At 32.3% G+C, this 26,261-nt stretch overlaps 1 protein-coding gene across 1 annotated transcript in view; it reads right to left on the minus strand.

Moving 5' to 3' along the window:
* The window catches only part of LOC127732671 (gephyrin-like), a 126,912-nt gene that overhangs the window by 37,807 nt on the left and 62,844 nt on the right, over positions 1-26,261 (minus strand). Inside the window, exons 9-11 of the mRNA XM_052241835.1 lie at positions 23,588-23,719; positions 21,027-21,119; positions 7,786-7,841 (exon numbers count right to left, since the gene is read on the minus strand). Coding sequence (XP_052097795.1) covers positions 7,786-7,841; positions 21,027-21,119; positions 23,588-23,719 — 281 coding nt within the window. The remainder of the gene's footprint in view (positions 1-7,785; positions 7,842-21,026; positions 21,120-23,587; positions 23,720-26,261) is intronic.

Here is a 26,261-nt window from a genome sequence, read left to right on the forward strand (position 1 = left end):
TGTTAGGTCTGATGTCGACAATCTAACCTTTTACAGGTTACAGAGGTAGATGTTAGGTCTGATGTCGACAATCTATCCCTTTACAGGTAACATAGTTAGATGTTAGGTCTGATGTCAACAATCTAACCCTTTACATGTAACATAGGTAGATGTTAGGTCTGATGTCGACAATCTATCCCTTTACAGGTAACATAGTTAGATGTTAGGTCTGATGTCAACAATCTAACCCTTTACATGTAACATAGGTAGATGTTAGGTCTGATGTCGACAATCTATCCCTTTACAGGTAACATAGTTAGATGTTAGGTCTGATGTCAACAATCTAACCCTTTACATGTAACATAGGTAGATGTTAGGTCTGATGTCGACAATATATCCCTTTACAGGTTACAAATGTAGATGTGCGGTCTGATGTCGACAATCTATCCCCTTATCTTATTTAAATCCAAAACATCTCTTTTATTTGTTTCATTTTTTTTTTCCATTTAATATACTTGGTCGATGTCACTGATGGTATGCTGGTAGTTAACAATTTTATTTAACACCAAGAAGTTCATTTCCTTTACAGGCAACGTTTCTTACAACCATTTTCATAAATTATTAGTTGATAAAATTTGTATTCTTACTTTGTTTGATTCCGCTAATGAGATATAACATCAGGAAATCCTTTGTCCGAAATTGTAATATTGTATAGCGAAAAGGTTCAATATACAAAATTTGAGAAATAAAGGTAGTATTCCAAAGTCTATTAAAATCTCGTTAGTAGGAGTACAGACAGACTTACGTTGGAGGTAGAAGAGCAGGAATCGATCGGGTGAACTTCAGACCTAGTCAGTCCAGATGCATCGACATAGAAGTGTCTGTTATGCATGTACAACTAGAAATGAGGTTACAAATGTATTTCCAGTAACAAGTGTCATAATAAGAATGCAACAAAGTAAAGACAAACCCAGACGAGAGATAATACATGTCTTTGGTGTAAATTAAAAATTGATGTTAATCGCGGTCATCATTACTCTGTAGGGGAAGGTTTAGAGTTGAGAGTATAGTATTTTTGGGAAATACGTATATAGAAAACATTCTCTGTTATATCACAACTTACATACTAGGTAAACACCATCATCAAAATGGATAATAAGGTCAAATGGACGATAAAGGGTATGTGGGATATATGACTGAGAGAAGGTTGAAAATCAACCAAAAAGCTCTTGGTTGCGATTGTGATTGTTGTGCCTTAACAATTCTAGTCGTTTTTTTAATTGTACTGGAGTACTTTTCAGGAGAATTATTTGAGTTATTAATATAATTCTTTCAGTGAAATAGTCATAATGAGAATATCGATCATCTTTACAAACCGCGAAATAGTTGTGATTAATTTAAAAAGAGACTATCAACGATCTAACAACAAATTATCCAAATAGTAAAACTATAAGTAATGGTATATGCCAACCACAGTGGAGGTTTCTAACATGGAACAAGAACATTGTTTTATGGCGGACTTATTTTTTTTTTTATCTCAACCAGTACAGCAAAGTCATAAACCGTACAGGAAGACACGACCTTGCGCAATGCTCATAACAAACCTGTACAGAATTTCAGTGCAGTAGAACGAATTGAACAGTAATGGCATATAGTTCTACATGTGTTTAGGTACTTAAACCTCCCTGGCTTTAATTTTTTGGGTTTTGAGCGTTCCTGAGGCAAATCCAAAAAGCGCTTCGGACGCACCAAATTTATCAAGTGTTATCTTTTCAGTTTAAAGTCTTGCTTTAAACTATAAATTATATAATATCTATTGGGGATACAGATGTAAAATGTTTCAAGTCTTACTTATCTGGAAGGAAACAACTGGTAAATGTGAATTGGATAGTTTCTGTATAGTTGATTGACCAAGATGAAAGGCGGGAAGAGAAGACTTCCAATTAAAAAAAGATGTATTGGAGAGAGTTAAATTTTACCTGGCAACAGGTCACATATGGACCTTCAAAGATTTGTTGCAAGGGCTCTTCCGCGTGTAGAGAGCATAGCATCATTGATGTTCTTCAACGTGCAGAGAGCATGGTATCATTGATGCTCTTCAACGGGCAGAGAGCATAGCATCTTCCCTACTGCACGAGGTTCTTCAACGTGCAGCGAGCGTAGCACCCGAAACGAGGCATCGGATTTAACGCAGAGTCAAATGAATGCCCCTTTTCAGTTACTGAGTATGTTAAGGATAACCATATTTCCACATGTAAGGTTCAACAGAACAATTTATTAAAGTAAATGAAAACCATGGATACACCACAAGATAAAGCCATTTCCTCTTTGTTATCCGACAAATTAAACCACAACGTCTTCAAAACCGAGTTTAAACTATTTCTAAAAACATCATTGAACTCCGGAAGTCTAGATTATATTTAAACGAAGTGCCATGTTGCTGTCAGTGCTCATCATTACCTAACAATTAAAATACACTAAGATGACCCTATTAGAAATCAGCGGAAAAGCTTTCATGGACAATCCTTGGTACTAGGATGTCAATTTCATAACTGAATTTTACAGCTTATTTGCATATTTTAGCTCTTTTATGTTTTGAATGACACTTGTAAATATTTTTTCATCATTCCTAAATAAATATTACCTATAAACTTTTACTTTTTTTTCTTATTTGTTTCCTTAAAATAATTTAGTGGTGTTAACAGAGTTTTGGTAGAGTTGAAATGTTAGATATTTTACTTGATTGTAAAACGTAACAGTCTTAAAAATAGACAGGTTCCTTCATAACATGAACGACAAGCTCGTAGTTGTCCTAAATATGAACAAAATATTTTCCCCGCGTTTTGCCAGTAATAACGAGATTATGACTATTTATTGTCGGTAAAACATGTACATGTCACCCAAATCAAAATTTATATTGTAAAATTAAATCATCATACATCTTCTAATACTAGAGTGAAAAACGACCGAGACGACAATCATAGATTTATCAAACATCATTCGTATATAATAAATAAGAATCGTTCATAGTAGCTAATTTGAAATAAATGGTGGCCTCACACGACTGATACGGATAAATTATTGTTATGAAATAACTAATTTTGGTTGATCTAGTTCAGATGGACAAGATGATAAGTATATTCGGGATAAAAAAAAGTCCATGCTGTCACGTCAAAATTCCAAAATATGGATAAGAACGTATCTAATGCTTCAGGAAGTTTGACATTTATGTACTATAGTCAGTAGTGATTTTCAATTATTTCTGAAAGAATTTTGCGTGATGGAAGTTGAAGGTATATTGAATAGGTTTAAGAATAATTATATATTGTTAATGGTGGTATTAATCTTGACATAAATTGTTTACCTTAATGTATTACTTCAATAAATAATTTTGAAGTTTTTATGAAGAAAGCAGTGCGTATTTTACAATAAATAATTCAGATGCTTCCTTTAACAGTTTTACCAATTTGTTGTTTGTGAGTGAGTATTTACGCTTTTATCATCATTTTTATAAGTAAGAAATATTTATTTAGTATTTTGTAGTTATTTTTCTGTTTGGTAACTTTTGTGTATAAAGTGTTACATAGTGATGATGATGTCCGACAATTTGTCGTTTAGTTACTCTAAACTCGGGAAGTACTTCTACTCCTGAACCGCTTGACAGAGTTTGTGAAACTCTATCATGAAATCCTATTGTCATGATGTACTTCATCAGAATGATTTTTCATGTTTATTTTGGCATGACATTGACTTTTTTCATATCCGCATACTGCAGTTCACATATGTATTCACTTCCCAGTTTTACGTTTTCTGTTTAATGTTTTGTAGACTATTGTTGGTCTTTTTGGTCATGGTGGTGTCTATTTATAATGAAAACTGACTAATGATTTGTAAATGACCTTTTCGGTTTCTTCCGCCTCGTTTTTCTCTCCTCCTTAATCTTTAATCAGAATTCAATAAAACTTTCTCTGATTCTTCACATCATTGCATCTACAATTCCGTTTTATATCCGAATTTTTTTTCGGATTTCCATTAGCATTTCCAGTTTCACTGCTTTATCTTGGGATACCATTTTTCATCCTCCTTATCCCCATATTAGAATTTCTTAAAACTTTTCTCATAATTTTAACCATAGAATGTAATTGTACATATCCTATTTTGATCCTTGATCAGATTTGTTTTGTGGTTTCCCTAAGTATCCTCTGTCATTGCTTTATGATGGCGCAGTGATGTAATTTTGTGAGCTTTCCTCGCAGTATCTCTTATTTAACCTTTATTTTGGTAAAACAGAATTTTTTCCCTACCTCTTAATCAGTAAAATAGTATGTAAAGGTGCATGGTTGGACATGGGTCTGAAAATGGGCATAATCTTATCTGTCACTCACTTGTAACTGCATGGGCATTACGGTTATAATATAAAAAAAAAGCCTTATAGCACACAACATAAAACTTTTTTGAACGGGTATTTCAACGTGCATAATGCGAGGCACTCTCCTAAATATATTGTCAAACCTATACAGCCGGATCAATTTTCCTTCGTATTTTATGCTACAAAGTCATGCTATTTCAATAGCCAGTATCAGGTTAATATCATTATTTACTTAATCATTTTACTTTAAATTTTTGTTTTAAAATTTCATTAAGTTCAAAATAGTAATAAGACATCTTGCATAAACATCTATATTTTGTTGAAGACTGTATATTGCCCTCTAGATGTCTTTTGGTTATTTTTGTCTTTGTGTTGTTGTCTGATTGACGTTAACGCCATAGCTCCTCCTAATTATATTTAAAAGCTAAATGAGCAAGGGGTTGTGTACGGACAGAACTGCCTGTTATGAAATGAGACAGCATGCATGTGCATTACTATTAATTAGATTATTTTAACATGCAATAATGCATTATAAACAATTAACATTAGGTATGTGTTAATCATGTCAAGAGTCAAGAGTACAACGATACCATAATTTTATTTGCACACTTGCATGTTGATTTTTTCAAATATACATTAAAACTCTGTCAAAGCTCCTGAACTATTCGGTAACATTTTATTAAATTTTAGAAACCTCATAAAACTTGCCATATATTTCTGTATATAATTCATAGATAAAGGATACATCATTTTTACAATGACGTGTTACTATGTTATCGCAGTATGCCGATCCCAAAGACAGATAACCAAATGTCAGGATGAGTAATCGCGATATGAATTTAAAAATTAAAAATTTTTTATCGAATAACATGCACGTGTAAATTGTTCATTCTAGTAAGATAAACTGGATCAAAATAGTTAATGGAGTAGCATGCTTACTAAATTTTCAAATTGGACATCAAAATGACGCTTTTAGAACTAAATTTAATGTAAATGCTATATACGTCGACGGTACTACAATTTTACATTATATTCCAATTGGAAATAATAGCACGACCCAGTTTTGATTCTTATTCAAGCCTATTTCTAACACTTTAACATTTCTAGCCTGCTGATAACATTAAAACAATTATTTATTTTTTAAATAATGGACTATGGAACTGCGGTCAAGCAAAATTGCATATGCACTAATATTTATGAATAAAAACTACTAAATGATAATAAATCTTTATACATTTTGTGCATTCGAAGCTCTTTTTCTACATTTATTTCATGAGGAACGCTCAAACGCAACAGATGTATAAGTACCTGAACACGTGAAGGCAAAACAATTGGGAATTCTGTGTACCCAATGCTTTAATTGGCCTGTTTCACTTTTTTTATTTAGCGTCACTGGTAAGTGTTTTGAAGACGAAACATGCGTATGGCGTATACAAATGATAAGCCTGGTATCTATGATGAGGTTCTTTTTACCAAAAGGGATTTAAAACTAAAGCCAAATCCATCATTTTGCCTCAGGGAGTTGTAACCTTAATTTCTAAACTTATCAAAGGAAAATTTTAGACAGATATTTGATAAATCATGTCAATTATCAAAATACTGACTACTGAACTGATGATACCATCGGGAGCTAACCGTCAACAATCAGCGGTATCGACTAAATGCTAAAAAAAATTATAATAGCACTTTATAAACTTAAACATAAAATTACAATCCTATCGATAATAAAATGTGAAATTGAGTTATTGTAAAAGAACACATGTCAGATACAAATGAATTATTGTTGACTGTCATACAGTTTTTTGTTGAACTATACCCTACGAATTGAGTGGTAAAACTTTCTCGATCATGTATATATCAGGTATCAACGTAAGTAAGGGCCTGTCAACAAATGTCAGATGGATACATTCAATGCAATCCTTACAACTAGTCTATATATCAGATATTGTTGATGGGTCATACACAGTTAAAAGACTAAAGTATTAACTGAGATATGTAAATGCCATACGATGGAGCAGAGGGTATGTTACTGCTGAAAAATAGGAAATTGACAATTGAAAAGTAGAAATCGTCATGTTTGTTAGAGATTCTAGTTTGAAGTCGTCCATCTATGCCAACATCATTGAAAATATCAAGATATGACGCAGACCTTCTACTTTCGGTAGTACTCTTAATCCCAAGTTCTCTACGATATATGAGATGTAAGCTCTCATAGAAGTGTGGGTTATTGAGTGACAGAATTCATACATATATCTGAAAGTAAAATTAATCAAGATTCTATTTCTTTTTGTCTTTGAGAAGGTTTTATGAAATTTTCTTCATATGAATACAAAAGTCGGCCAGTAGTGGTGCACAATAAGTACTCATTGAAATACTGACAGTTTGCTGAAATATCAATCCACCAAACTCAACAAATATATTGTCGATCAAAAGTCCAGTATTTTGATGATATCATCTTTCGAAGGGATGATACTTTACCACTTGGAACCACTGGGTCAAAAGATTTCTCGTAAGCAGAAACCATTATCAATGAAACCATGATAGGAAACGCAAGCTCTGGATTATCGTATCAACTGGAAGATATATACTCTGTAAACAGGTGCTGTTCGGATTTTTCTACATAGAAATTGAAAGTTTACAGTTAAAGTTTTATGGTTAGGACAGATTAAGGAGAACCACTAATGGTAAGCCAATGAAAGGTGGTATGCAGTTTTAATAACCAAATGTAATTGCTACTACAAAATCTATATGATCAATACAAACGGGAATCATTATATAAAAGGGCTTTACAGTAATGCGTCATTTAAATTTCAAGATTTGCATTATACTTTCAAAATTACACAAAGGCGAGGCATATATTTGTGTTAACAGTTCATTATAAAAGAAAAGGTAATTTAGAAATACTAATAAATAATACTAATACTTAATGATAATAACACCGATGTATGTTTCGCCTTTATGTCTTTTTGATAGAATAATGCAAAGGCTGTAATTGTAATGGCAATACTAAAACATATACTATATGCAAAACATTCACAGTCAATGAACCAAGTAAATTGTACTTTGTAACATGGAAACTTGACTTATCAATTTGATAACACATATTTAATTTAGATTGAAATATAAATTTGATAAACTTTTCTCAATAAATTATCTTGTAAATCTTAAAATGTTTATTGGCATTGCAGAACCAGTGATTTCCATGTGTTACATGAAAGATGATATAGTATCTGCAAACCATGTTTATAACTTTAAACTATTCTAAATATTAAGAGAACATCAAAAGCCGAATGCAGAGGCCATATGCAAAAAACATGCAAATCTAGATGATTACTAACAAATCAAAAGATTTTTATGTCATAAGTTCATTCCAACAGTGAAGATTATAAAATAATATGTGTCACAGGTGATTTAAATGGCAGTATTATATAACTTACCACGGTTCCAGCTGTTGAATCACCTGTTACTAATCTGTTACCCTCACCGTCGGATGCTAAATAAAAAACATAAATATTTCTATACACCATGCAGGACAAAGAAAATATTACACTAACCGTATAATTTATGACTGTGTGAAAAAATAAACTAGCAAAAAGGTTAAAAAATAAAACCAAAAAAAAACACAAGATACAATGATCACTTTTCACTATTTAAACCATACTTCAGGCCATCTTGAGAAACTGCATCATGATACATGACAATCACAAAAATAGCAAATGGATTAATGTTACGACTGCGATATATGAAAAACAACATGAATAAAAAGTTAAAGGATCATTGTAACCAAACTGACCGTAACAACTTATAACTAGAACGGTCGGCAAAGCAGGACAATTCTCTTATCGCTTCAACTTTCCTGTAGCTCCCAAATCTCTATTTCATTAAATATAATTTTACAGTAATGGTAAAGGTAATGAAGATTTCCATTCTAATATATTCATCCAAACTGAATAGTATCAAAAATTTCCAAGTGCAATAACTCTTGGATAGGTCAACAGACCGGGATGCCATGATAATATGTACATCTTCATGTAAAGGTGCTACAATGTAAAAATATAAATGAACATCCGATGAAACAAGTAGGAAGTGTGCATCTAAAAAGTGTATACTGATTAGTATCACAAATTTCTAAGTGCAAAGAAGCATACTCCGGGATTTGTCAACAGACCAGGATGCCACTCCAAAATGCAAATTTTCGTGATGAGATCTTGCATCATTGACATCTGATGGGTCATATAGCAGAAATTGTCTCCCCAAAGTGCATACTAAATAGAATTGTCTAAATTCAGGGAGTATAATCCAGGAAATGATAAATGAAGAAGAAAAAATACTTTGTGTTTCAAGTTGAAACATTATAATCTGTAATTGTACAAAATGAAAACAACACGTTATAAATTTCATGCGTCCGAAGCGTTTGTCTGGATTTAACTTTATCAGGAACGCTCAAAGCCAAATATTTGAAAGCCAAGGCTGTATAAGAACCGAAACAGTTGAAGAGCTATTAAACCAAATAGAACCTGAAAAAATAGCCAAATCAATACAACATTTGGTTTAAATTGGAAAAGGACTCAAAAGTTTGTCCTGACTAAAGAATATCAAGTAATATGAATCATTACAAAAAATCAGAAACGATAACAGAACTGTAATTATATCGTATTCAACACATTATGAAGAAGACAACACGAGCAGATATGAGGATGGGAAACCTTGGGTTTATCTGGAAAACACTCGAGCTGTCGATCATAAAGCTTCTGTCGTAGTGGTTCGCATGAAAATAATTCACAGCATGACATAAAGAAAATTATGATATATTGTCAACGAAGGCATACAACCTTATGTAAAAAAATATGTGAGCTGTTGATAGTTATTTGTGTCATAATTAAAACATATGCATGTACTTGTTTAAGAAAACCTATACCTGTACCAGTAACAAATAGCTATGTTGAATTTCAAGCCGGTTAAATCCTATTATGATCATTACCATTATTTTATTATTATTATGGCATTGTCAATTAACAGCTGCGCCATGAGCGCATGATACGCCCGTCGTCTTGTGTGTGAATTTTTATGCAATAAGCATAAATAGTTTCTGACATACGGCGTGACATGCGAAAACCCCCTTTTTTTTTTACAAAAAACTCAATATCTCTAAAATTAAATTTTGAATCAAAACCAAAAAGTATACAGATCTTTAGATTAATATAACTAAGAAGTGTGTAAAATTTTAAGCAATAATCATAAATCATTTTTGAGATACGGCGCGACATGTGAAAACCCCCCCCTTTAAAAAAAAAAAATCAATATCTCAAAAATAAAATTTTGAATCAAAACCAAAAAGTATACAGATCTTTAGATTAATATAACTAAGAAATGTGTAAAATTTTAAGCAATAATCATAAATCGTTTTTGAGATACGGTGCGACATGTGATAAACCCCTACCCCTTTTTTACAAAATACTCAATAACTCAAAAATAAAATTTTGAATCATCACCAAAAAGTATACAGATCTTAAGGTTAATATAACTAAGAAGTGTGTAAAGTTTTAAGCAATAATCATAAACTGTTTTTGAGATACGGCGCGACATGTGAAAAACCCCTCCCCCTTTTTTAACAAAATACTCAATATCTCTAAAATAAAATTTTAAATCATCACCAAAAAGTATACAGATCTTAAGGTTAATATAACTAAGAAGTGTGTAAAGTTTTAAGCAATAATAATAAATTGTTTTTGAGATACGGCGCGACATGTGAAAAAAAACCACAAACCTGTTTTAGTTACTAAGTCCCGTAACTCAAAAAGTTTTGATCTTATTTTCACCAAAAAGTATACAGATCGTTTGACCATCATAAGAAACAACTATTTTAAGTTTCATGAAATTTGGATGAGTCATTCTCAAGTTACGGTGCGACATGTTTACGCCGGACAGACAGACGGACAGACAGACGGACAGACAGACGGACGGACGCCGGACATTTGTATACCATAATACGTCCCGTCAAAAATTTGACGGGCGTATAAAAACGTAACTGTTCACAGTTTATTAGATCAATCGGAGGTTTAAAACTGAAAACGAATTAATAAAATATGGAGCTCAATTGACTATGTATTATAATGATACAATCGCACCAATACGATTCCGGTCTATTAAACAATAACATGCGATGCAAATAAAGAAAGTGACAGTCACTATTGTGTTCCATTACTGACCGCCATTTAGTATTCTGAATTTGTGGTTTTAAATGATAAAGTAATTAGTATTTCGATATGGACTAACTATGCTTTCTTATTGCAGATACATTCCTGTATTGTTATAAATCACAGTTTATGGCTAAACTTCATAAAGACTCGCCGACTTACCACTTAATAGATATTTTAATAATATCTGCAGATGTTTACATGACATGGAATCTGAAAACATCTGGATTTTTTCTTAATATACTAATGCAATTTGTCCACCTTAACTGTTAATATATCCAACGTTAAAACTGACCGTATTTATTTTAGACCTTGATATTAGAATTGTTCATGGTGAATGAAAATAACACTTTATAAATTTCAAAGCCCTTTCTGGATTTGCCTGAGTAGTTAGATATATTTTATTTACTATGAATGCATCGTTGTCAATATAATGGAATTCGATGCGACTGTCATACAAGTGAGAGGTTTAGCTAGCTATAAAACCAGGTTCAATCCACCATTTTAAACATAAGAAAATGCCTGTACCAAGTCAGGAATATGACAGTTGTTATCCATTCGTTTGATGTGTTTGAGCTTTTGATTTTGCCATTTGATTAGGGACTTTCCTTTTTTAATTTTCCTCGGAGTTCAGTATTTTTGTGATTTTACTTTTTAAGTAAAAATTGTTAAATATCAAGTCAGTACTGAAGCACAGCCTACAGAATTGATTGTATCATCCGGGACTAACAGTCTGTAACAATGGTATCGAACCAGTGCTTGTAAATGAAAATAGCACTTTATAAACACAATATTAATTTCCTGCGTTCGAGGCGTTTCTCTGGATTTACCTTCATCCTGAAAGCTCAAACCAAAACATTTGAAAGCTAACGATGTATACACGTGGAAAGCTAAATGACCAAAGTGGACCTACTAAAATAGAGAAATTCATCTAAGGTCAACGTGCCTGAAGGAGTTGGAATCTGAGTTTGATAATAATTTTATTAACGGTAAATTTAAGTAAAGCTTGGTAAATAAAAGTTAATGAAACCCTGCCATTTATGACAAACATGTTTGTTACTTTTCCATTCCTTAAAGTTAATGTTCCAATGGATTCCTCTTATAGAATATATATGTCTGATGGTGGTTCAATGTACACTTGAAATCTTATAGTGATTTATTTTATAACACAATGTTGACTGCTATACCCCTGTTTTTGACATTTTCACCTATTATGTCTGTTTGTTTTGTTCAAACATTGTTGTCAACGTAATGGAATTTTATGCGACTGTCATACAAGTGAGAAGTTTGGCTAGCTATAAAATCAGGTTTAATCCACCATTTTCTACATAGGGAAATGCCTGTACCAAGTCAGGAATATGACAGTTGTTTTTCATTTGTTTGATGTGTTTGACCTTTTGATTTTGCCATTTGATAAGGGACCTCCGATTTGAATTTTCCTTGGAGTTTGGTATTTTTGTTATTTTAGTTTTTGGTTGCAGTGACGTCTCAGATTTTAATGAACGTAATATTTTCATTTCTATAAAAATCTTATTATAAATACTCTGCCACGTCCGGTCTGTGTTTTTGTTAAATGATTTTCTGCTTTGTATCGATCTAATGAGTTAAGCCCTTTTCAACTGATTTTTATAGTTAGTTCTTATGTAGTGCTGTAACACCACTGTCCCAGGTTAGGGGAGAGGCTTGAGCGCCCACAAACATGTCTAACCCCGCCACATTATTTATGTGTCTATCCCAAGCCATGAGCCTGTAGTTTAGTAGTTGTCGTTGGTTCATGTCTGTCATATTTGTTTTTCGTAAATTGTATTGTTATTATTTAGGCCGCTCGTTTTCTCAATTAAATATCAATGAAAAGACATATTTTTCATGTCGGGGCCTTTTAAAGCCGACTATACGGTATGGATTTTTCTCATTGTTGAAGGCCGTACGGATGCCTATAATTGCTTACATCCACTTCATTTTATTTTTCGTGGATAGTTGTCTCATTGGCAATCATACCGCATCTCCTTATTTTTATATTAAAGCCCTAATGATAACACTATCCAAAGATTCATAGTTTGAAGCAGGACTAGTTTTTCTGCTTTTAAATTCTGTATTAGTTTGTTAACGTATTGCACAAAATCGTGGTATCTTCTTGTAATATTTCTAACGTTATAGAATGAAATCTACTCTTAGTACAGCTACTGATATAACGGTGTATCTCACCCTGATTTTAATTCAGCAACTGAGGTACCTTCAGCGCAACAACTAGCATTCGTTTTAACGGTATCATTTATTATTGATTTGCCTGTACTAACTATACCGTCATCACAGAGTAATGTGATTTTCCTATATAAGTTATATTGAATGTTCTATTATGTACCTGTTGTCACTGAGCTGATTAAAAGGACGAGAATTGACATTTTGCGAAACTAATTTGGTTTTCTCTGTTGAATTATTTTTTATTTTTTTCATACCAGAGCTTTTTAAGATTACAAAACGGTATGGCTTTTCCTCATAGTTGAAATCCATACGGACACCTTTAATGTCGTTTGTTTTTAATGGCTTAATGGAAAATTGTCGCAAAGAATAATAAAAACTAAACCTTTTTGCTTACAAACTATCACAAAAAAAAACAGTTTGTGATTTATCAGGTATTCCTTGAGGTTTTGATTTATTCCAATAAATGTTCAAATCCGTCTTCAAAGTGGTTAATCAGATAAAAGGATAATGACTGACAAATTCAAATGAAAAATATCCGTAGTTATGATATTAGTTAAGACTGATTACCGGTACCACTATGACGTATTTGCTTATATCATAATCATAGTGTATGTAAAGATTGTGTGTTATCGTGTGTGTGCGTGTGTTTTATGATTTATAATGCAGCTAAAAACAAATTCTTAATGCTTAATCACAAGTTCTTTGACTTAGATGAGATGTTGCTTATCTTTAAACCATTCACTTTTTTCAAAAATGTATAACTACGCAGCAGAAGACTGAACGACCATCTTTTCTTTTTTGTGGGGGAGGGGGTATACTAATCCTTAGGAAAATTGTTTTTATGCAAGGAAATGGATGAATACTTGAGGAGCTGTTAGCTGAACTTATAAACAACTGAATGGCAATCATCTATTGGAAAACATGTTCATATATTTATATTTAAAACAAAGTTTTTATCAATTAGAAACAGCTTTATGTTTAAACCGTTTGGATCATATACAAACTAAGTCTGTCTTTCTAAAACAACTTTATATTAATAGTATGGAATCATGAATACATGTTGTACTTTTACCGACATAGAAAAGTCCACCCCACTCTTTTTCCTTCCCTTTAGAATAGTGGAGATCTGCAACTGATTATCATCTTTATTCTCATTCTTTTAATAAGACTGATATAATACAGGTTTAAGATGATCTTTCAATTATGAAAAAAGGAAGTGTAAAGTGAAAACAGCTGAAAGTATGGATACAAATGGAAATGTAATAGACTATGCATGCAATATATATCTACTAATAATGTATAAAACTTTCAAAAATGTTGTCTATATTCATATTTGAATATAAAAATAAGAAGATGTTGTATAATTGCCAACGAGACAACTCTCCACAAGAGACCAAATGACACAGAAATTAACAACTATGGGTCACCGTACGACCTTCAACAATGAGCAAAACACATACCGCATAGTCAGTTATAAAAGGTCCCGAAATGACAAATGTAAAACCATTTGTCAATGGCAGCCAGCACACTGAAAATAAGATCGTTTGAGTAGGTTACATGTATCTTATATTAGTAAATTTGGTCATTAAAGATTGTAGCTTATAGCATGTAAACTATAAATTATTTGTGACTCTCAAACGAAAACACATGAATCAGAATACAATTAGGAAATATGTTTTCCGATGTATCGGTAAACCTTTGATTATAGAAACGTTGGCCAACTCAAATAATTATAAAACAAAATAGAGGCGGAAAATACCAAATGGATGGGCAAACTCGTAAGTCGAAAACAAACTAACAACGTCAGGTAAAAAACGAAAAAACCACAATCAACATAGAACTGGTCAATGAATACTAGTACTAGTATTCGATTCTTCAAGTCGATGACCATAAATTCTTAATATTTCTTTTCAATTATACTATGACAGAGCTATGAACAACTTGTGACAAATAGTTCCCTGTTGTTAGTTCTTTTACCCTTTAACGGCCCATTTAGTTCATTCAAAATCACGTATATGTACTAGTATAGGGATTTAGAGAAGTCAACAGAAACGACAAACTCATTCTGTACTCAATCGTGTGAATTAATTTGATGATAAGAGTCTTCTAGGAAGACAAAATTACTTTATATATATATCGAGACAAATTCAACGAAAATCTACCAAAATGTGCTATAAAGAAAAAAAGAAAAATTACTAGTATTCAAATTTACATGGTTTCCAGAAAAGAGCTTCGGAGGCATGAAATTTTTAACGTGCTTTTTTTTTACATCACTAGGTCGATACCTCTGCTGTTGGACTATCAATCCACAAGGATATCATCAGTTCGGAAGTCAGTACTTCGGTACTGACATGATTTATAACAAACCTTTCGAAAATTGTCCGTTTATAAATTTTGATATGATAAAGACACTAAAGTTTCAACTCCCTCAGGTAAAGTTGACCTTAGATGAATTTGGCTTATTTTTTGGTCTTTTTTGGTCATAAAGCTCTTCAACTGTTCCGGTTCTTTCAAATTTTCGGCTTTGAGCGTTCTTGATGTAAATCCAGAAAAGCGCTTCGGACGCATGACATTTATAACGTATTATTTTCATTTTTTATTCAATCAATAACTTTAAATTATCCCAATAATACCATAATTAGCGGGGACTTATGTCAAGATCAATAGCGTTTCTTCGGAAAAAAATAATCCTCTGAAACAAAAGTCCTACTTTTTCTTAATATATATAGATACACATATATATATAGAATGTAACTAAGGGCCTAACAGAGAGAGAAAATAGTAGCCTTTTATATAGTGTGTCTTTCTATGTTGTAGTGTAACACTATTGTTTCAGGTTAGGGTGAAGGTTGGCGCCTATTAAAACGTTTAAACCCGCTGCATTTGTTTGCACCTGCCCTAAGTCAGGAACCTGATGTTCAGTGGTTGTCGTTTGTTGATGTGGTTCATAAGTGTTTCTCGTTTTTTTTATATTGATTAGAACGTTGGTTTTCTGTTTGAATAGTTTTACACTAGTCATTTTTGGGGCCCTTTATAGCTTGCTGTTCGGTGTGAGCCATGGCTCCGTGTTAAAGGCCGTACTTGACCTATAATGGTTTACTTTTACAAATTGTGACTTGGATGGAGAGTTGTCTCATTGGCACTCATACCACATCTTCTTATATCTATTTTGCAGGATTCATCAATACATTTGTTACCGTTATCGTTATCTAAAAGAAAGGATCATTTTACTTCCACTCGGTGTGTATTGCTGTTGATGAACTGTCAATCAAACTAAGAACCATCCGTACAGACGCCAGTCCGCGGTACCGGCATTGAGTTGGACTGAATCTATAAGTTTATAAATAATATAATTGTACTAAAAAAGGTTGCAATCTCCCTCAAACAAAGTTGACCGTAGATAGTTTTAGCTTATTTGTTGAGGTCCATTTGGTTTTCACTCTGTTTATATGACATTTCAAACGTGAGGTCTCAAGCTAAGAGATGAAGGTTAATTTAAAAACTTGTTGATGAGCGAGCCCAGAGGATAAAGCACCATTCTTGTTTGTTGGATTTTGTTTTTATTATTATTTTGTTTTTATTTTTGGTGTAAGTGGTTTTTCTTTTTGTGGGGGGGGGGGGGGGGGGGGGGGGGGAGGGGGTCATACTTCTTTGTTATGTCCGATTTCTTCTGTATCCAGAATTTTAATCGAATATATATGAAATTAACAAACGGTCTTTACAATGTCTAATGTCACGGAATAATAAATCCTTCATTTTATAAAGTAAAAACATTTCCAGTAATAAAATTCTCCATAAATAATTTGCAACTAGATGACATCCATAACATAAGTGATAAAAACAAAAAATTTCAAATATCAGACAACGAGTATGTTCGCTGAAGCTACACTGTCCAAATTTAAATCGAACACGGAGCAGATTACCGACTCTATTTGGAAAGTTTAAGCATATATTTTCTGTATTTTACGAAAATATTTGTAATGAAATCAAATATACTGTTATAACTGATGAGTCTTATGTAGACGAAACGCGCGTCTGGCGTATTAAATTATAAGCCTGGTACCTTTGATAACTATTATAACTACTTATATTAGGAATAAGGTCATATCTTACCTAAAGTTTCATCCCCTATTTATTTGGCACTTAAAATGCTAAGGGATAGTCTTTTAGTCTGATATATAGGATTTATTTTATAAGTTGTTATTAGCTTTGAATTAGCTGTCCGCGAGTAACCGCGAGTACTCTCAAATATGTACTTTGTGTCTTTTTCGTTGTTGGGGGTGTATAAATACGTTGCCACGTCCGGTTTGTTTTTTTGTTAGATGGTTTTCTGCTTTGTATCGATCTGATTAACTAAGCCCTTTTCAATTGATTTGTATAGTTTGTTCTTATGCTGTAACACCACTGTCCCAGTTAACGGGATGATTGAGGACACTCACAAACATGTTTTACCCCGCCACATTCTTTATGTGCCTGTCCCAAGTCCGTAGCCGGTAGTTTAGTGGTTGTCGTTGGTTCATGTTTGTCAAATTTGTTTTCTTTTATATGTTTAGTTATAAATTAGGCCGTTAGTTTTCTCAATTGAATTGTTTCATATTTTTCATGTTGGGGCGTTTTATAGCCGACTATACAGTATGGTTTTTTCTCATTGTTGAAGGCCGTACGGTTGCCTACATTGTTTACATCCACTTTATTTGAACTTTGGTGGATAGTTGTCTCATTGACAATCATATCACATCTCCTTTTTTTTATATAAGAGAAAAATCTGTATACTTAATTGTTACAGTAAGAGTGCAATAAAGAGATGTTAAATATTATTAAGTTTCTATCATTCTTCTTCATTAAAAGGGAAAACTCATAATGAAAGGAAAATTATATATCAGCCATTCTATTGCTATAATTATGATTTTTCTAATAAGGTCAATTATCTAATCATTTGTATATCTATAAATTTGGTCATTATCAATTATAACTGTGTAAACAATCTTTCTAATTCCACAAGACAACTATTTATTTTTTATATCCACAGAAGCTAAGCCTAGTTTTTTATTCGGACATTATGTTGCATCATGATCCAACTTTCAACTTTAAAAAAATCAACTTTCTGATAGTAAACTTCCAATTTCTTAGCAGTAACATACCCTCTGCCCAATCGTTTGGAGTTAACATATGTCAATTGACACTTTACGCTCGTGCATAATCACACTGTAAGGATTTCGTGTGAAGGGATATGTTCCTTACAAAAAAATGCTCCAACAGAGTTACTAGGAAGAACGACTGAAATCGATACTACATACTTTTACGGTTACTATCACGAATGTTTACCGAAACGATATGTTTGTGTCTATAGATACCCGAAAAGTCATATAATCTCTCGTTTCACCGATTGTGACATTTTGACTGATTGTGTATTCACGTGTCGGGTGATGCACACATAACAATATACGATTACCCTGTTGACACATCCGGTCTCGCATCTTTCGAGGTTCATGCAATTCCCTCATGGTTTTTTTGTTATCTCGATTTGTCAACCAGTATCTTGTTTGGAGGACGTCGTTTTCAACAATCTGAATACTTTTGGGAACTAACGGTGATCTTTTTCTTGCCTACCTTTATTCAAATGAAGCAGACTTATACAAGAGTTTCTCAGAAAGAATGAAAAGAAGCTTATATTATCCTTTGAATTCACGTTCCTCTATATACTAAAGTAGATGCTGTTCTCTCGCCAAATTGTTCAACGTTTGGTGGCAATGTTGAACGCATCAATTCCATTAAACTTGAAATAAAGGATACCACAGATACAGTGAAGTTTGCCTCATCTATAGCCTTACATCTAGAAATTGACAATGGGTGTCGGTTCAGCTAAAAATAATTAGAAGATGGGATGATTTAGCTTTCCAATTGTCAACTTTCCATTTCTATGTATATATTCCGGTCGTGCATATATCTCTTAGTTGGTATGATATTCCAGAGCTTGTGTTTCCTACCATGATTTCTTTGAGAAAGATTCCAAATTACAATTGAAGTCATCCCTTCAACGGTTTTATAGACGTCATCACGAATAGGCTGACCGTGAAGGGATATCTGTGTCACAGATGACCACGAATATGCTCCAATTGTCGTCACTTCAATCCCGTCCTATTTTCCACGGTTGTGACATCACAGAATAAGATGTGCACTTAGCATGAGCAACATGACAGTTCCACTAGTTAAAAATTTTAGTCTTTAGTTTTTTTATGTATTATTTTGTGGACTTTCTTTCGTTTTTTGTCATGGTGTTGTCAGTTTATATCGACTTATAAGTTTTTATTGTCCCCTTGGTATCTTTTTTTTTCAATCGATTCATGACATTTGAATTGGTAAACTAAAAAAAATCTAAGTACTAGGTTAATCGTATATATTGAAATCCTAGTAACGCGATCTACTTGGGCTTGCTATTTGCACAGCAATATTGGGAAACTTGTGGTCTTTATTTCCTTAATATATTTACATGTAGTATTTTGGACGATGTCAATTTTAAGTTAAATCACTTTTCTTCACAATCAGGGGCATTCATGGATGTAAATAAGCTTATTTGTTTGTTAATATTGAAATTGCATCAAAATGAAACACTTTTTAAATACAATAATTTCAAAGTACTATTAAGACTTTTATAAACATTAATCCTGCGTCCTGCATCCTGTCGATGCTTTTCTTTGGTACTGGAAAGGGTAATGTTTTCCCAATATTGCCTATGGCGTGTTCACATTAATTATTTTGAAATAGTCTGATTGCTGTTTTAGTGTCGCATAACATGGTCTATGTATTCGTAGACTGTGAGTTTCATTAGCTTAAATCAAGCTGTTGATTTTCTCTTTCGATTGTTTTTTTCATTTTGTTATCCCGGAGCCTTTAATAGCTTAATATATGTATGGCTTTTGATCATTGTTGATGGCTCCCTACGGTGAAGTGTTCTTGTTTACATCCTTGTGTTTTTGATAAGAAGTTGATTCATTGGCAATCATAACAGATTTCCTTATTTTTTTATTACATATCAGTGGACTGTACATTCGAAGTTAGGCAAAAACTGTGTAAAATATTCTGCAATTTATATGCTCTCATTTTAATAACTATAGAAGAAAAATTGTGAAAAGATACACAATGGGGGGGGATCAAATACCAGAAGATGAACAGACAACTTAATGTCAAATAGAAAAGCAATAAAAAGACAAACAACATAACACTCAATTTCATATTAGTCTATATAATTTTTCCCAATATTTTCATTTTAATACACAAAGGACGTTATGTAGTCATCAGTACCTAGAATTCTCATTCTCATTAACGAATCGACAATTAGTTTAATCAAATTCTCATGGCGGGTATGTCTGCATAGCAGGAGACGCTTTATATTTCGTCGCTCTGTCTCGCTCCCTCAATTTTCCCTTAATTTGTATATTCAAAATAGATTAACGAGTATTAGAATTCTGTAAACTACTGTTGCCCTGTACTAAACAATGTTTGTATGAATGAAACATAATACAAAACAGATATACAAAGGTTACAATATCAAGCATACATACTATGTTTCTTTATCAATCTTAGATATATTTAATGGCTTGAAGACACACAGAGGTAACAAGAAGATGTTTGCATTCTCTAGCAAAGAGTATCCCCATTCGTTTATTAGATATAAACAAAAAAGTACAGAAAGTTATTGCCTGAAAGATCTGAAGTTCACTTACACGGTACAAATCAACCTTATAAAGTCCGAGACAAAATATCAAATCCTATCTTAAAACATTGACGAAAAATTCCATGAATAGTGGGCATCATCAACAAAATACAAAGTGTCGCCATAGGAAGTGACTACCCAGCCGACCTGAAAATCGCATTATAAGGTTCCAGATCAAATCTAAAAGCATTCCTAAATACAGAAGCAAAATAAAACGAAACGAAACTATGGACGAAAGAACAGATGGACACACGGCCGAGCATACAGTATGATTGCAGTATACCACTTACTACATGAGTGTGGTATAATAGACCCATCAATTGCATTCCATTGAGCAACAATCCTGACAATATTTCAGGATAGGGATAATGACCACTAGTAGATGAACTTGACTTATGATTCAATGACCACTTACAAACAGTTTCGGCTAAATTTGATTGATATAATGCTACATTAAATGGAATATATGTGAGTAAAATCAAAACAGAAAAGTGATCTCATGTTCTTATGATAAAATAACTTTTTTCAGCATCAATTTTGTCTACTTAAAAAAAAAACATCTTACCAACAACAGCATAGCCATCTTTTATAGAAGCTGGAAAAGGTGGTAAAGGATCTTTAGCTGTGACATCTTCTGCTAGGTAACGACCGAGACTTTCTGGGAAAATATGAAAAAGTATGATAAAAGTATGAGAAGATCACATCCTAAACCATGTTCGAAAATAACACTAATCTTGAGTTTAAGACAAAATAAAATAGGCAACTACAGTGGATTATAATCAACAATGCGATAAAGAATCAGTATATAATCAGCAGATTAAGGACTATCACATCATGATCCCGGTATAATAACTCGAGTCTTTGATGCGGTTTCAAAAAAGCAACCGTTAAGATGTAGATCCAATATAGATGTAATGATGAACATTTGTTTTGTAGCAGTGGGCTTCTTGTATTTCAGATGACCTAAGTTACACGTATTTTGAAGATTGCACCAAGAATCACAAAGTTAGAATGACAACCATGCCATCATCCATGTTCATGCGATATGGATTATTCTTAGTTTCAGCCAACTAGGATTTTACATCAATGGCATTTCCATTATTAGTAGCTTAATAACACTCATGCATTTTTTTTTAATTAAGATTGTTAAATCGTTTCCGAGTAGATGATGCTGAAGTGTAATTCATCTGCTCCAATGTTGACCTTTGTTCCTATGTCCTAATCTCTGTAGTCCATCTAGATCTAAATCGCTCTTATCTATTTCAGAATGTGATGTTTACTATAAAATTATAGAGAATCTTTTTAGAAATATTCATTTAATCTTAAAATCCCTTAAGCTATGTGAATTTAGACATGTATATCTTTTCAACTTTCAGAAAATCAGACCAAATCACAGAACTTGGTGTCATGTTAAATTTATGATCAGAACGAGAGTAAATGTAAAATTTCTACCAAATTTATTTTTATATAGCCAGATGGTTTTTTATAAGCTGCTGCTGTCATCTTTGGTGCGGTTTCCAAGCAGCAACTGTTAAGATATTTTTCACATATTGATTTAATGTAAAAAGTCGCTTTGTAGAAGTTGTCTTCTTGCATTTCGGACCAAAAAGGTAAGTTTGAAGACGGCATCAAGATTTACAAAATTGAAAAGGACAAGTTTGCATCCGAATGGACTTTTCTTATATTATGTTCCGTAACTGTAGTCGACTAGAATTTTAGATCGACTTCAAAATCACAAGCTTGGTGAATTTCCATTATCTAAACATTCATGAATTTTATGAAGTTTGAAAATCGTTTCAGAGTAGATGATGCTGATGTGTATTTCATCTGCTCAATGTTGACTTTTTTAACTATGTCCTAATTTCAGTGGCCCATCTCCATTTCAGAATGTGATGTTTACAATAAAATAACAAAGCTCTTAGAAATATTCATAAAATGTAAAATTTCAATCAGCTATGAGATTTCAGACAAGCAGATCCTTTCAACTTCCATCAAATCAGACCAAATTACAGAACGTGTTGGTTATGTTAAATTTTGGATCAAACCTAGGGTAAAAGACATATTCTTGTCAAGGTAGGTTCTGTATAGCCTGGCAGTTTCTTGGAATTTACTACTGTCATTAAAACCTTTACAATGGACGAAGAATGCAAATTGAGGACAAAAATTCATAAACTTAAAGCAACCTTAAAAAAATTGAAAGCCATCAGCAACTTTGTCTGTAAACTTTAATTCAATTTAAATAATATAATTCCTCAAATGAAAATTCTCATCAAAATATCTTCTTCAAATCGTCCCAGTGTCCATGCAGTGGACAAATATGTTTAAATAAAATTTGGGTGAACTTCCAACATTTTTTGGTAATAATATATATTATCCTCAAAACAATAACTGCTCCAGCAGTGTCAATGTAGCTTGCTACCCCTGGTGAAAGAAAAATAAGGTTATAATGGAAATAGAAGATTTATTTAGCTGCTTTTCCACGAAGCATGCAATTGTAAGCTAGCACGTCTAGTACAAGGAAGGATTTATATGCATGCATATTTACATGTTCCCGTCCTGATTTAATCGATGGAAGTTTGACATCAATCCATCCATCTTTCATACATGTACACCTTCATAGTAAACACCACGTTTCAAGTCCATGTGGACATTATAATTTCTATAATATAGTATACTTAATAAAAAGCAAGTTTAACATTATTTTTTTTACTCGTTTATTTATTTATTCATTTATTCTGTTACTGCTTTTTTAACCGACTTTCTACAACTTCACGCAATATAGATTTTAGAAAATTTAAAACTATTTCTGTTGTACGGGTAGAGTATACCAAATATTTTGAAAGGGACAACAACAAATCAAATAACAGGACAATACATAAAAGAGACAAATCAAAAGCAATGTGATAGACATATGGACAAAAACGAAAAGACGTCTGCGAACAGTAAACCCTTTTAAATTAAATATAAGAAATATAAACATTCTCACAAAAGCCTCTGGTAACTGAGGTCTGAGTAGCCATAAGCATAAAGGTAAGCAAATTCTGCTTCAAACGCGGCATCTACATGTAAGTTTGATCCTGCTTATTATTGCTATGCAATACTTAACTTCTTTTGTTTTTAACTTACTTTTATAGAATACTTCTTCTGTTCCTAGAACAGTAGTATGTTTTATCACCGTGCTGACAGCTTCCTCCACTGTTATGATAGGATATGGAGATTCTCTGGGTCTGTGTGCGACTCTGGTAGCATCCACTTCACCTGCATCAAGAACTTTTATGTAATACATACACATTTAAACATATTAATGTAACTTTAGTCTAGAGGTTATTAAGAGTCTAGATCATTCACCTGGCAAACAATACCTTGATGTTTATTTCCACTTTAAACGCAATCAACAATGTATTTTGAGAATCTTTTCAAATGATTTTATAATCGAATCCTGCCTATAAAATTATACTTTTCAGTGTCATTATCATACGATTTAATGAAGCAAATATTAGGATCAATCAAGTCATAATCTCTCATCACCTCCCAAAATCCAATGGTCCTCAACTAAGCAGTCACCATAATTTTAATACGATTAAAATTAATATAAACTAGAATCTATGACGAACGTAATGATTTAAGTTTCCCAATTGTAAAGAGTCAATTGATGGTTTCAGTCATTTGGTAATATTTCTATTCTTGTATCGGTGATCGTTTTTGCTGTACAGTTTTGTCTATCTACTATAGTTTTCTAGATACAATGAAAAACACTTAAATTGATAAAAAAAAGTCATGTACGTGTATAACTCATTTGATGCTTTTGGTAAAAAAAAGGTCTTTGTAGATTTTGTTTTACTACATGTAATTGCTATTAAGTAACATTTTTCTAATTTTCAAATCGAAGTTCATCAAATACTACAGATCTTCGTTTTATGTTTGTGCTTGAAAGTTTTTCTTAATTATTTACACAAATAACAGCTACGTTGGAAATTATTAATTTGAAGGTAGCACTAAAACGATAGCTCAAAAATGTTATACCCTATCATATAGAATAATCTTTACATCATGTATTTTTATTAATATTAAAGTGGAGATAAATTATTAACAAATATTCAGCTTTCACTGAGTAGATGAAAACCTTGTTATTCATATATCATTTTTTAGATGTAATATTCAGTCTAAACAGATAGTTTTGCTTCTTCGAGTATATAAATATCAGAAACTATTAGCTTAATTAAATGAAATTTGTTCTACTCAATATTTATGTAACAAGATAAGGCTTATTTCTCCTACGCTGTCGTGCGAATTCGAGGTCTCTTTTTTAAATCTGATAATCTGTTTGTATATTTGTGTAAAATTTCAATCTATATAATAATAACATATTCATCTAAATTTCAATAACGATACCTTAATGTTAAAGAACAATATCGTGATATGTCAAAAGTTATTCAAAACATTACTGATTTGTCCGCATCATCCATACTTTTGAAAGGTGCAATTTGACTGCCATATCCTCTATCTTAACAACTTATATCAATTTGCAATGTATTGTATTTGTCACAATTCAATCATAAAGCGTCGAAGAATATTCTCTAATTACTTGTATTTGTCCTTTAGATTTAAATTTTTAACTTAAAATCGAGTGCTAAAAAGGGGAAAATAATGTCTACCACAACGATTCTTCTATGACGAAACGAAACGGTCATGATTTTTCACATTCTGATAGCTTTATAGCGTTTTGCATTTCTGTTACAAGTATTTCAAAAAAATGTCTCATTTGTAAAAAAAAAATCTGTCTTAATTCTAACGCGGTCTCATTTTAGGGACAGAAATCAAATATCAGAAATCTGTATAATATTTCTTCAAGTAATGGTACCACTTGGAACATTAAACACTTTAATGATTTAACGGCAATATTAGTTGTTTATGATTAGGAAATACGAATTTTCTCAGTGCCAAGGCTTCTACAGAAAATTTTCAGACAGCAACTGTATTACTATTGTAATGGAAACTATTACTTTGAAGTCCTTTTTTGTATTTTGTTGAATAGATACTATGGATTAACAGTCTATGTCTCAATTCAGATTTAATTTGCATTTCATAAAACGTGTATTTAAAGGTCATCCAGTATTGTAGATACTGTTGATTCCTGAGAGATGGATGAAAGTATGCGAGTTGCAAACGATTATATGTAATAAATTAGAAAATAGTGATTTTTAGTAGATGAACCTGTGACAAAAAACTGAAAAAAGAAATCTGAAAACTTAAAAGCTAGGATAATGTTGGGAAATTGGCAAAAATGTTTGTAGCAGGTCATATTACATAAATTTATTAGTTGGCACTATTAAAAGAATACTAAGCTGTACTGGAATATTTATAGAAAAAAAAAAGAACATAAGGTTTGCAGCATGTATTTTTATGAGAAATTTACTACATAACATTGATCTATAATCCTTTTATACATTGTTGGGCAAGAAGTCAGAAACATCTTCATTCAAAAAGTAAAACATAAGACATATGGCTTGTTTGCATTGGCTTGGAACAAAAAAGTTGCTTTCATAACAAACATGTCTTAGAATAAAATTACTTATGGCTAGTAATTAAAATATTCAGTTCATCGTTATCCCATTTATACAGGGTTCACAGCATAGTTAATTAGCCTAACTTTACTTTTTTCTCCGTTGAATGGAATTTATGTGATGATCAAACAATGTTACACCTTTGATCTGGTTTATCTCAGAACTTTAACAGCTGAAACATTAATACGTCCTTGGATAATCTTTTTAAACTCTATTTTCTTATGAACAGTTGTTTC

Source organism: Mytilus californianus, unplaced genomic scaffold (assembly GCF_021869535.1).
Source record: "Mytilus californianus isolate M0D057914Y unplaced genomic scaffold, xbMytCali1.0.p SCAF_26, whole genome shotgun sequence".
Lineage (NCBI taxonomy): Eukaryota > Metazoa > Mollusca > Bivalvia > Mytilida > Mytilidae > Mytilus > Mytilus californianus.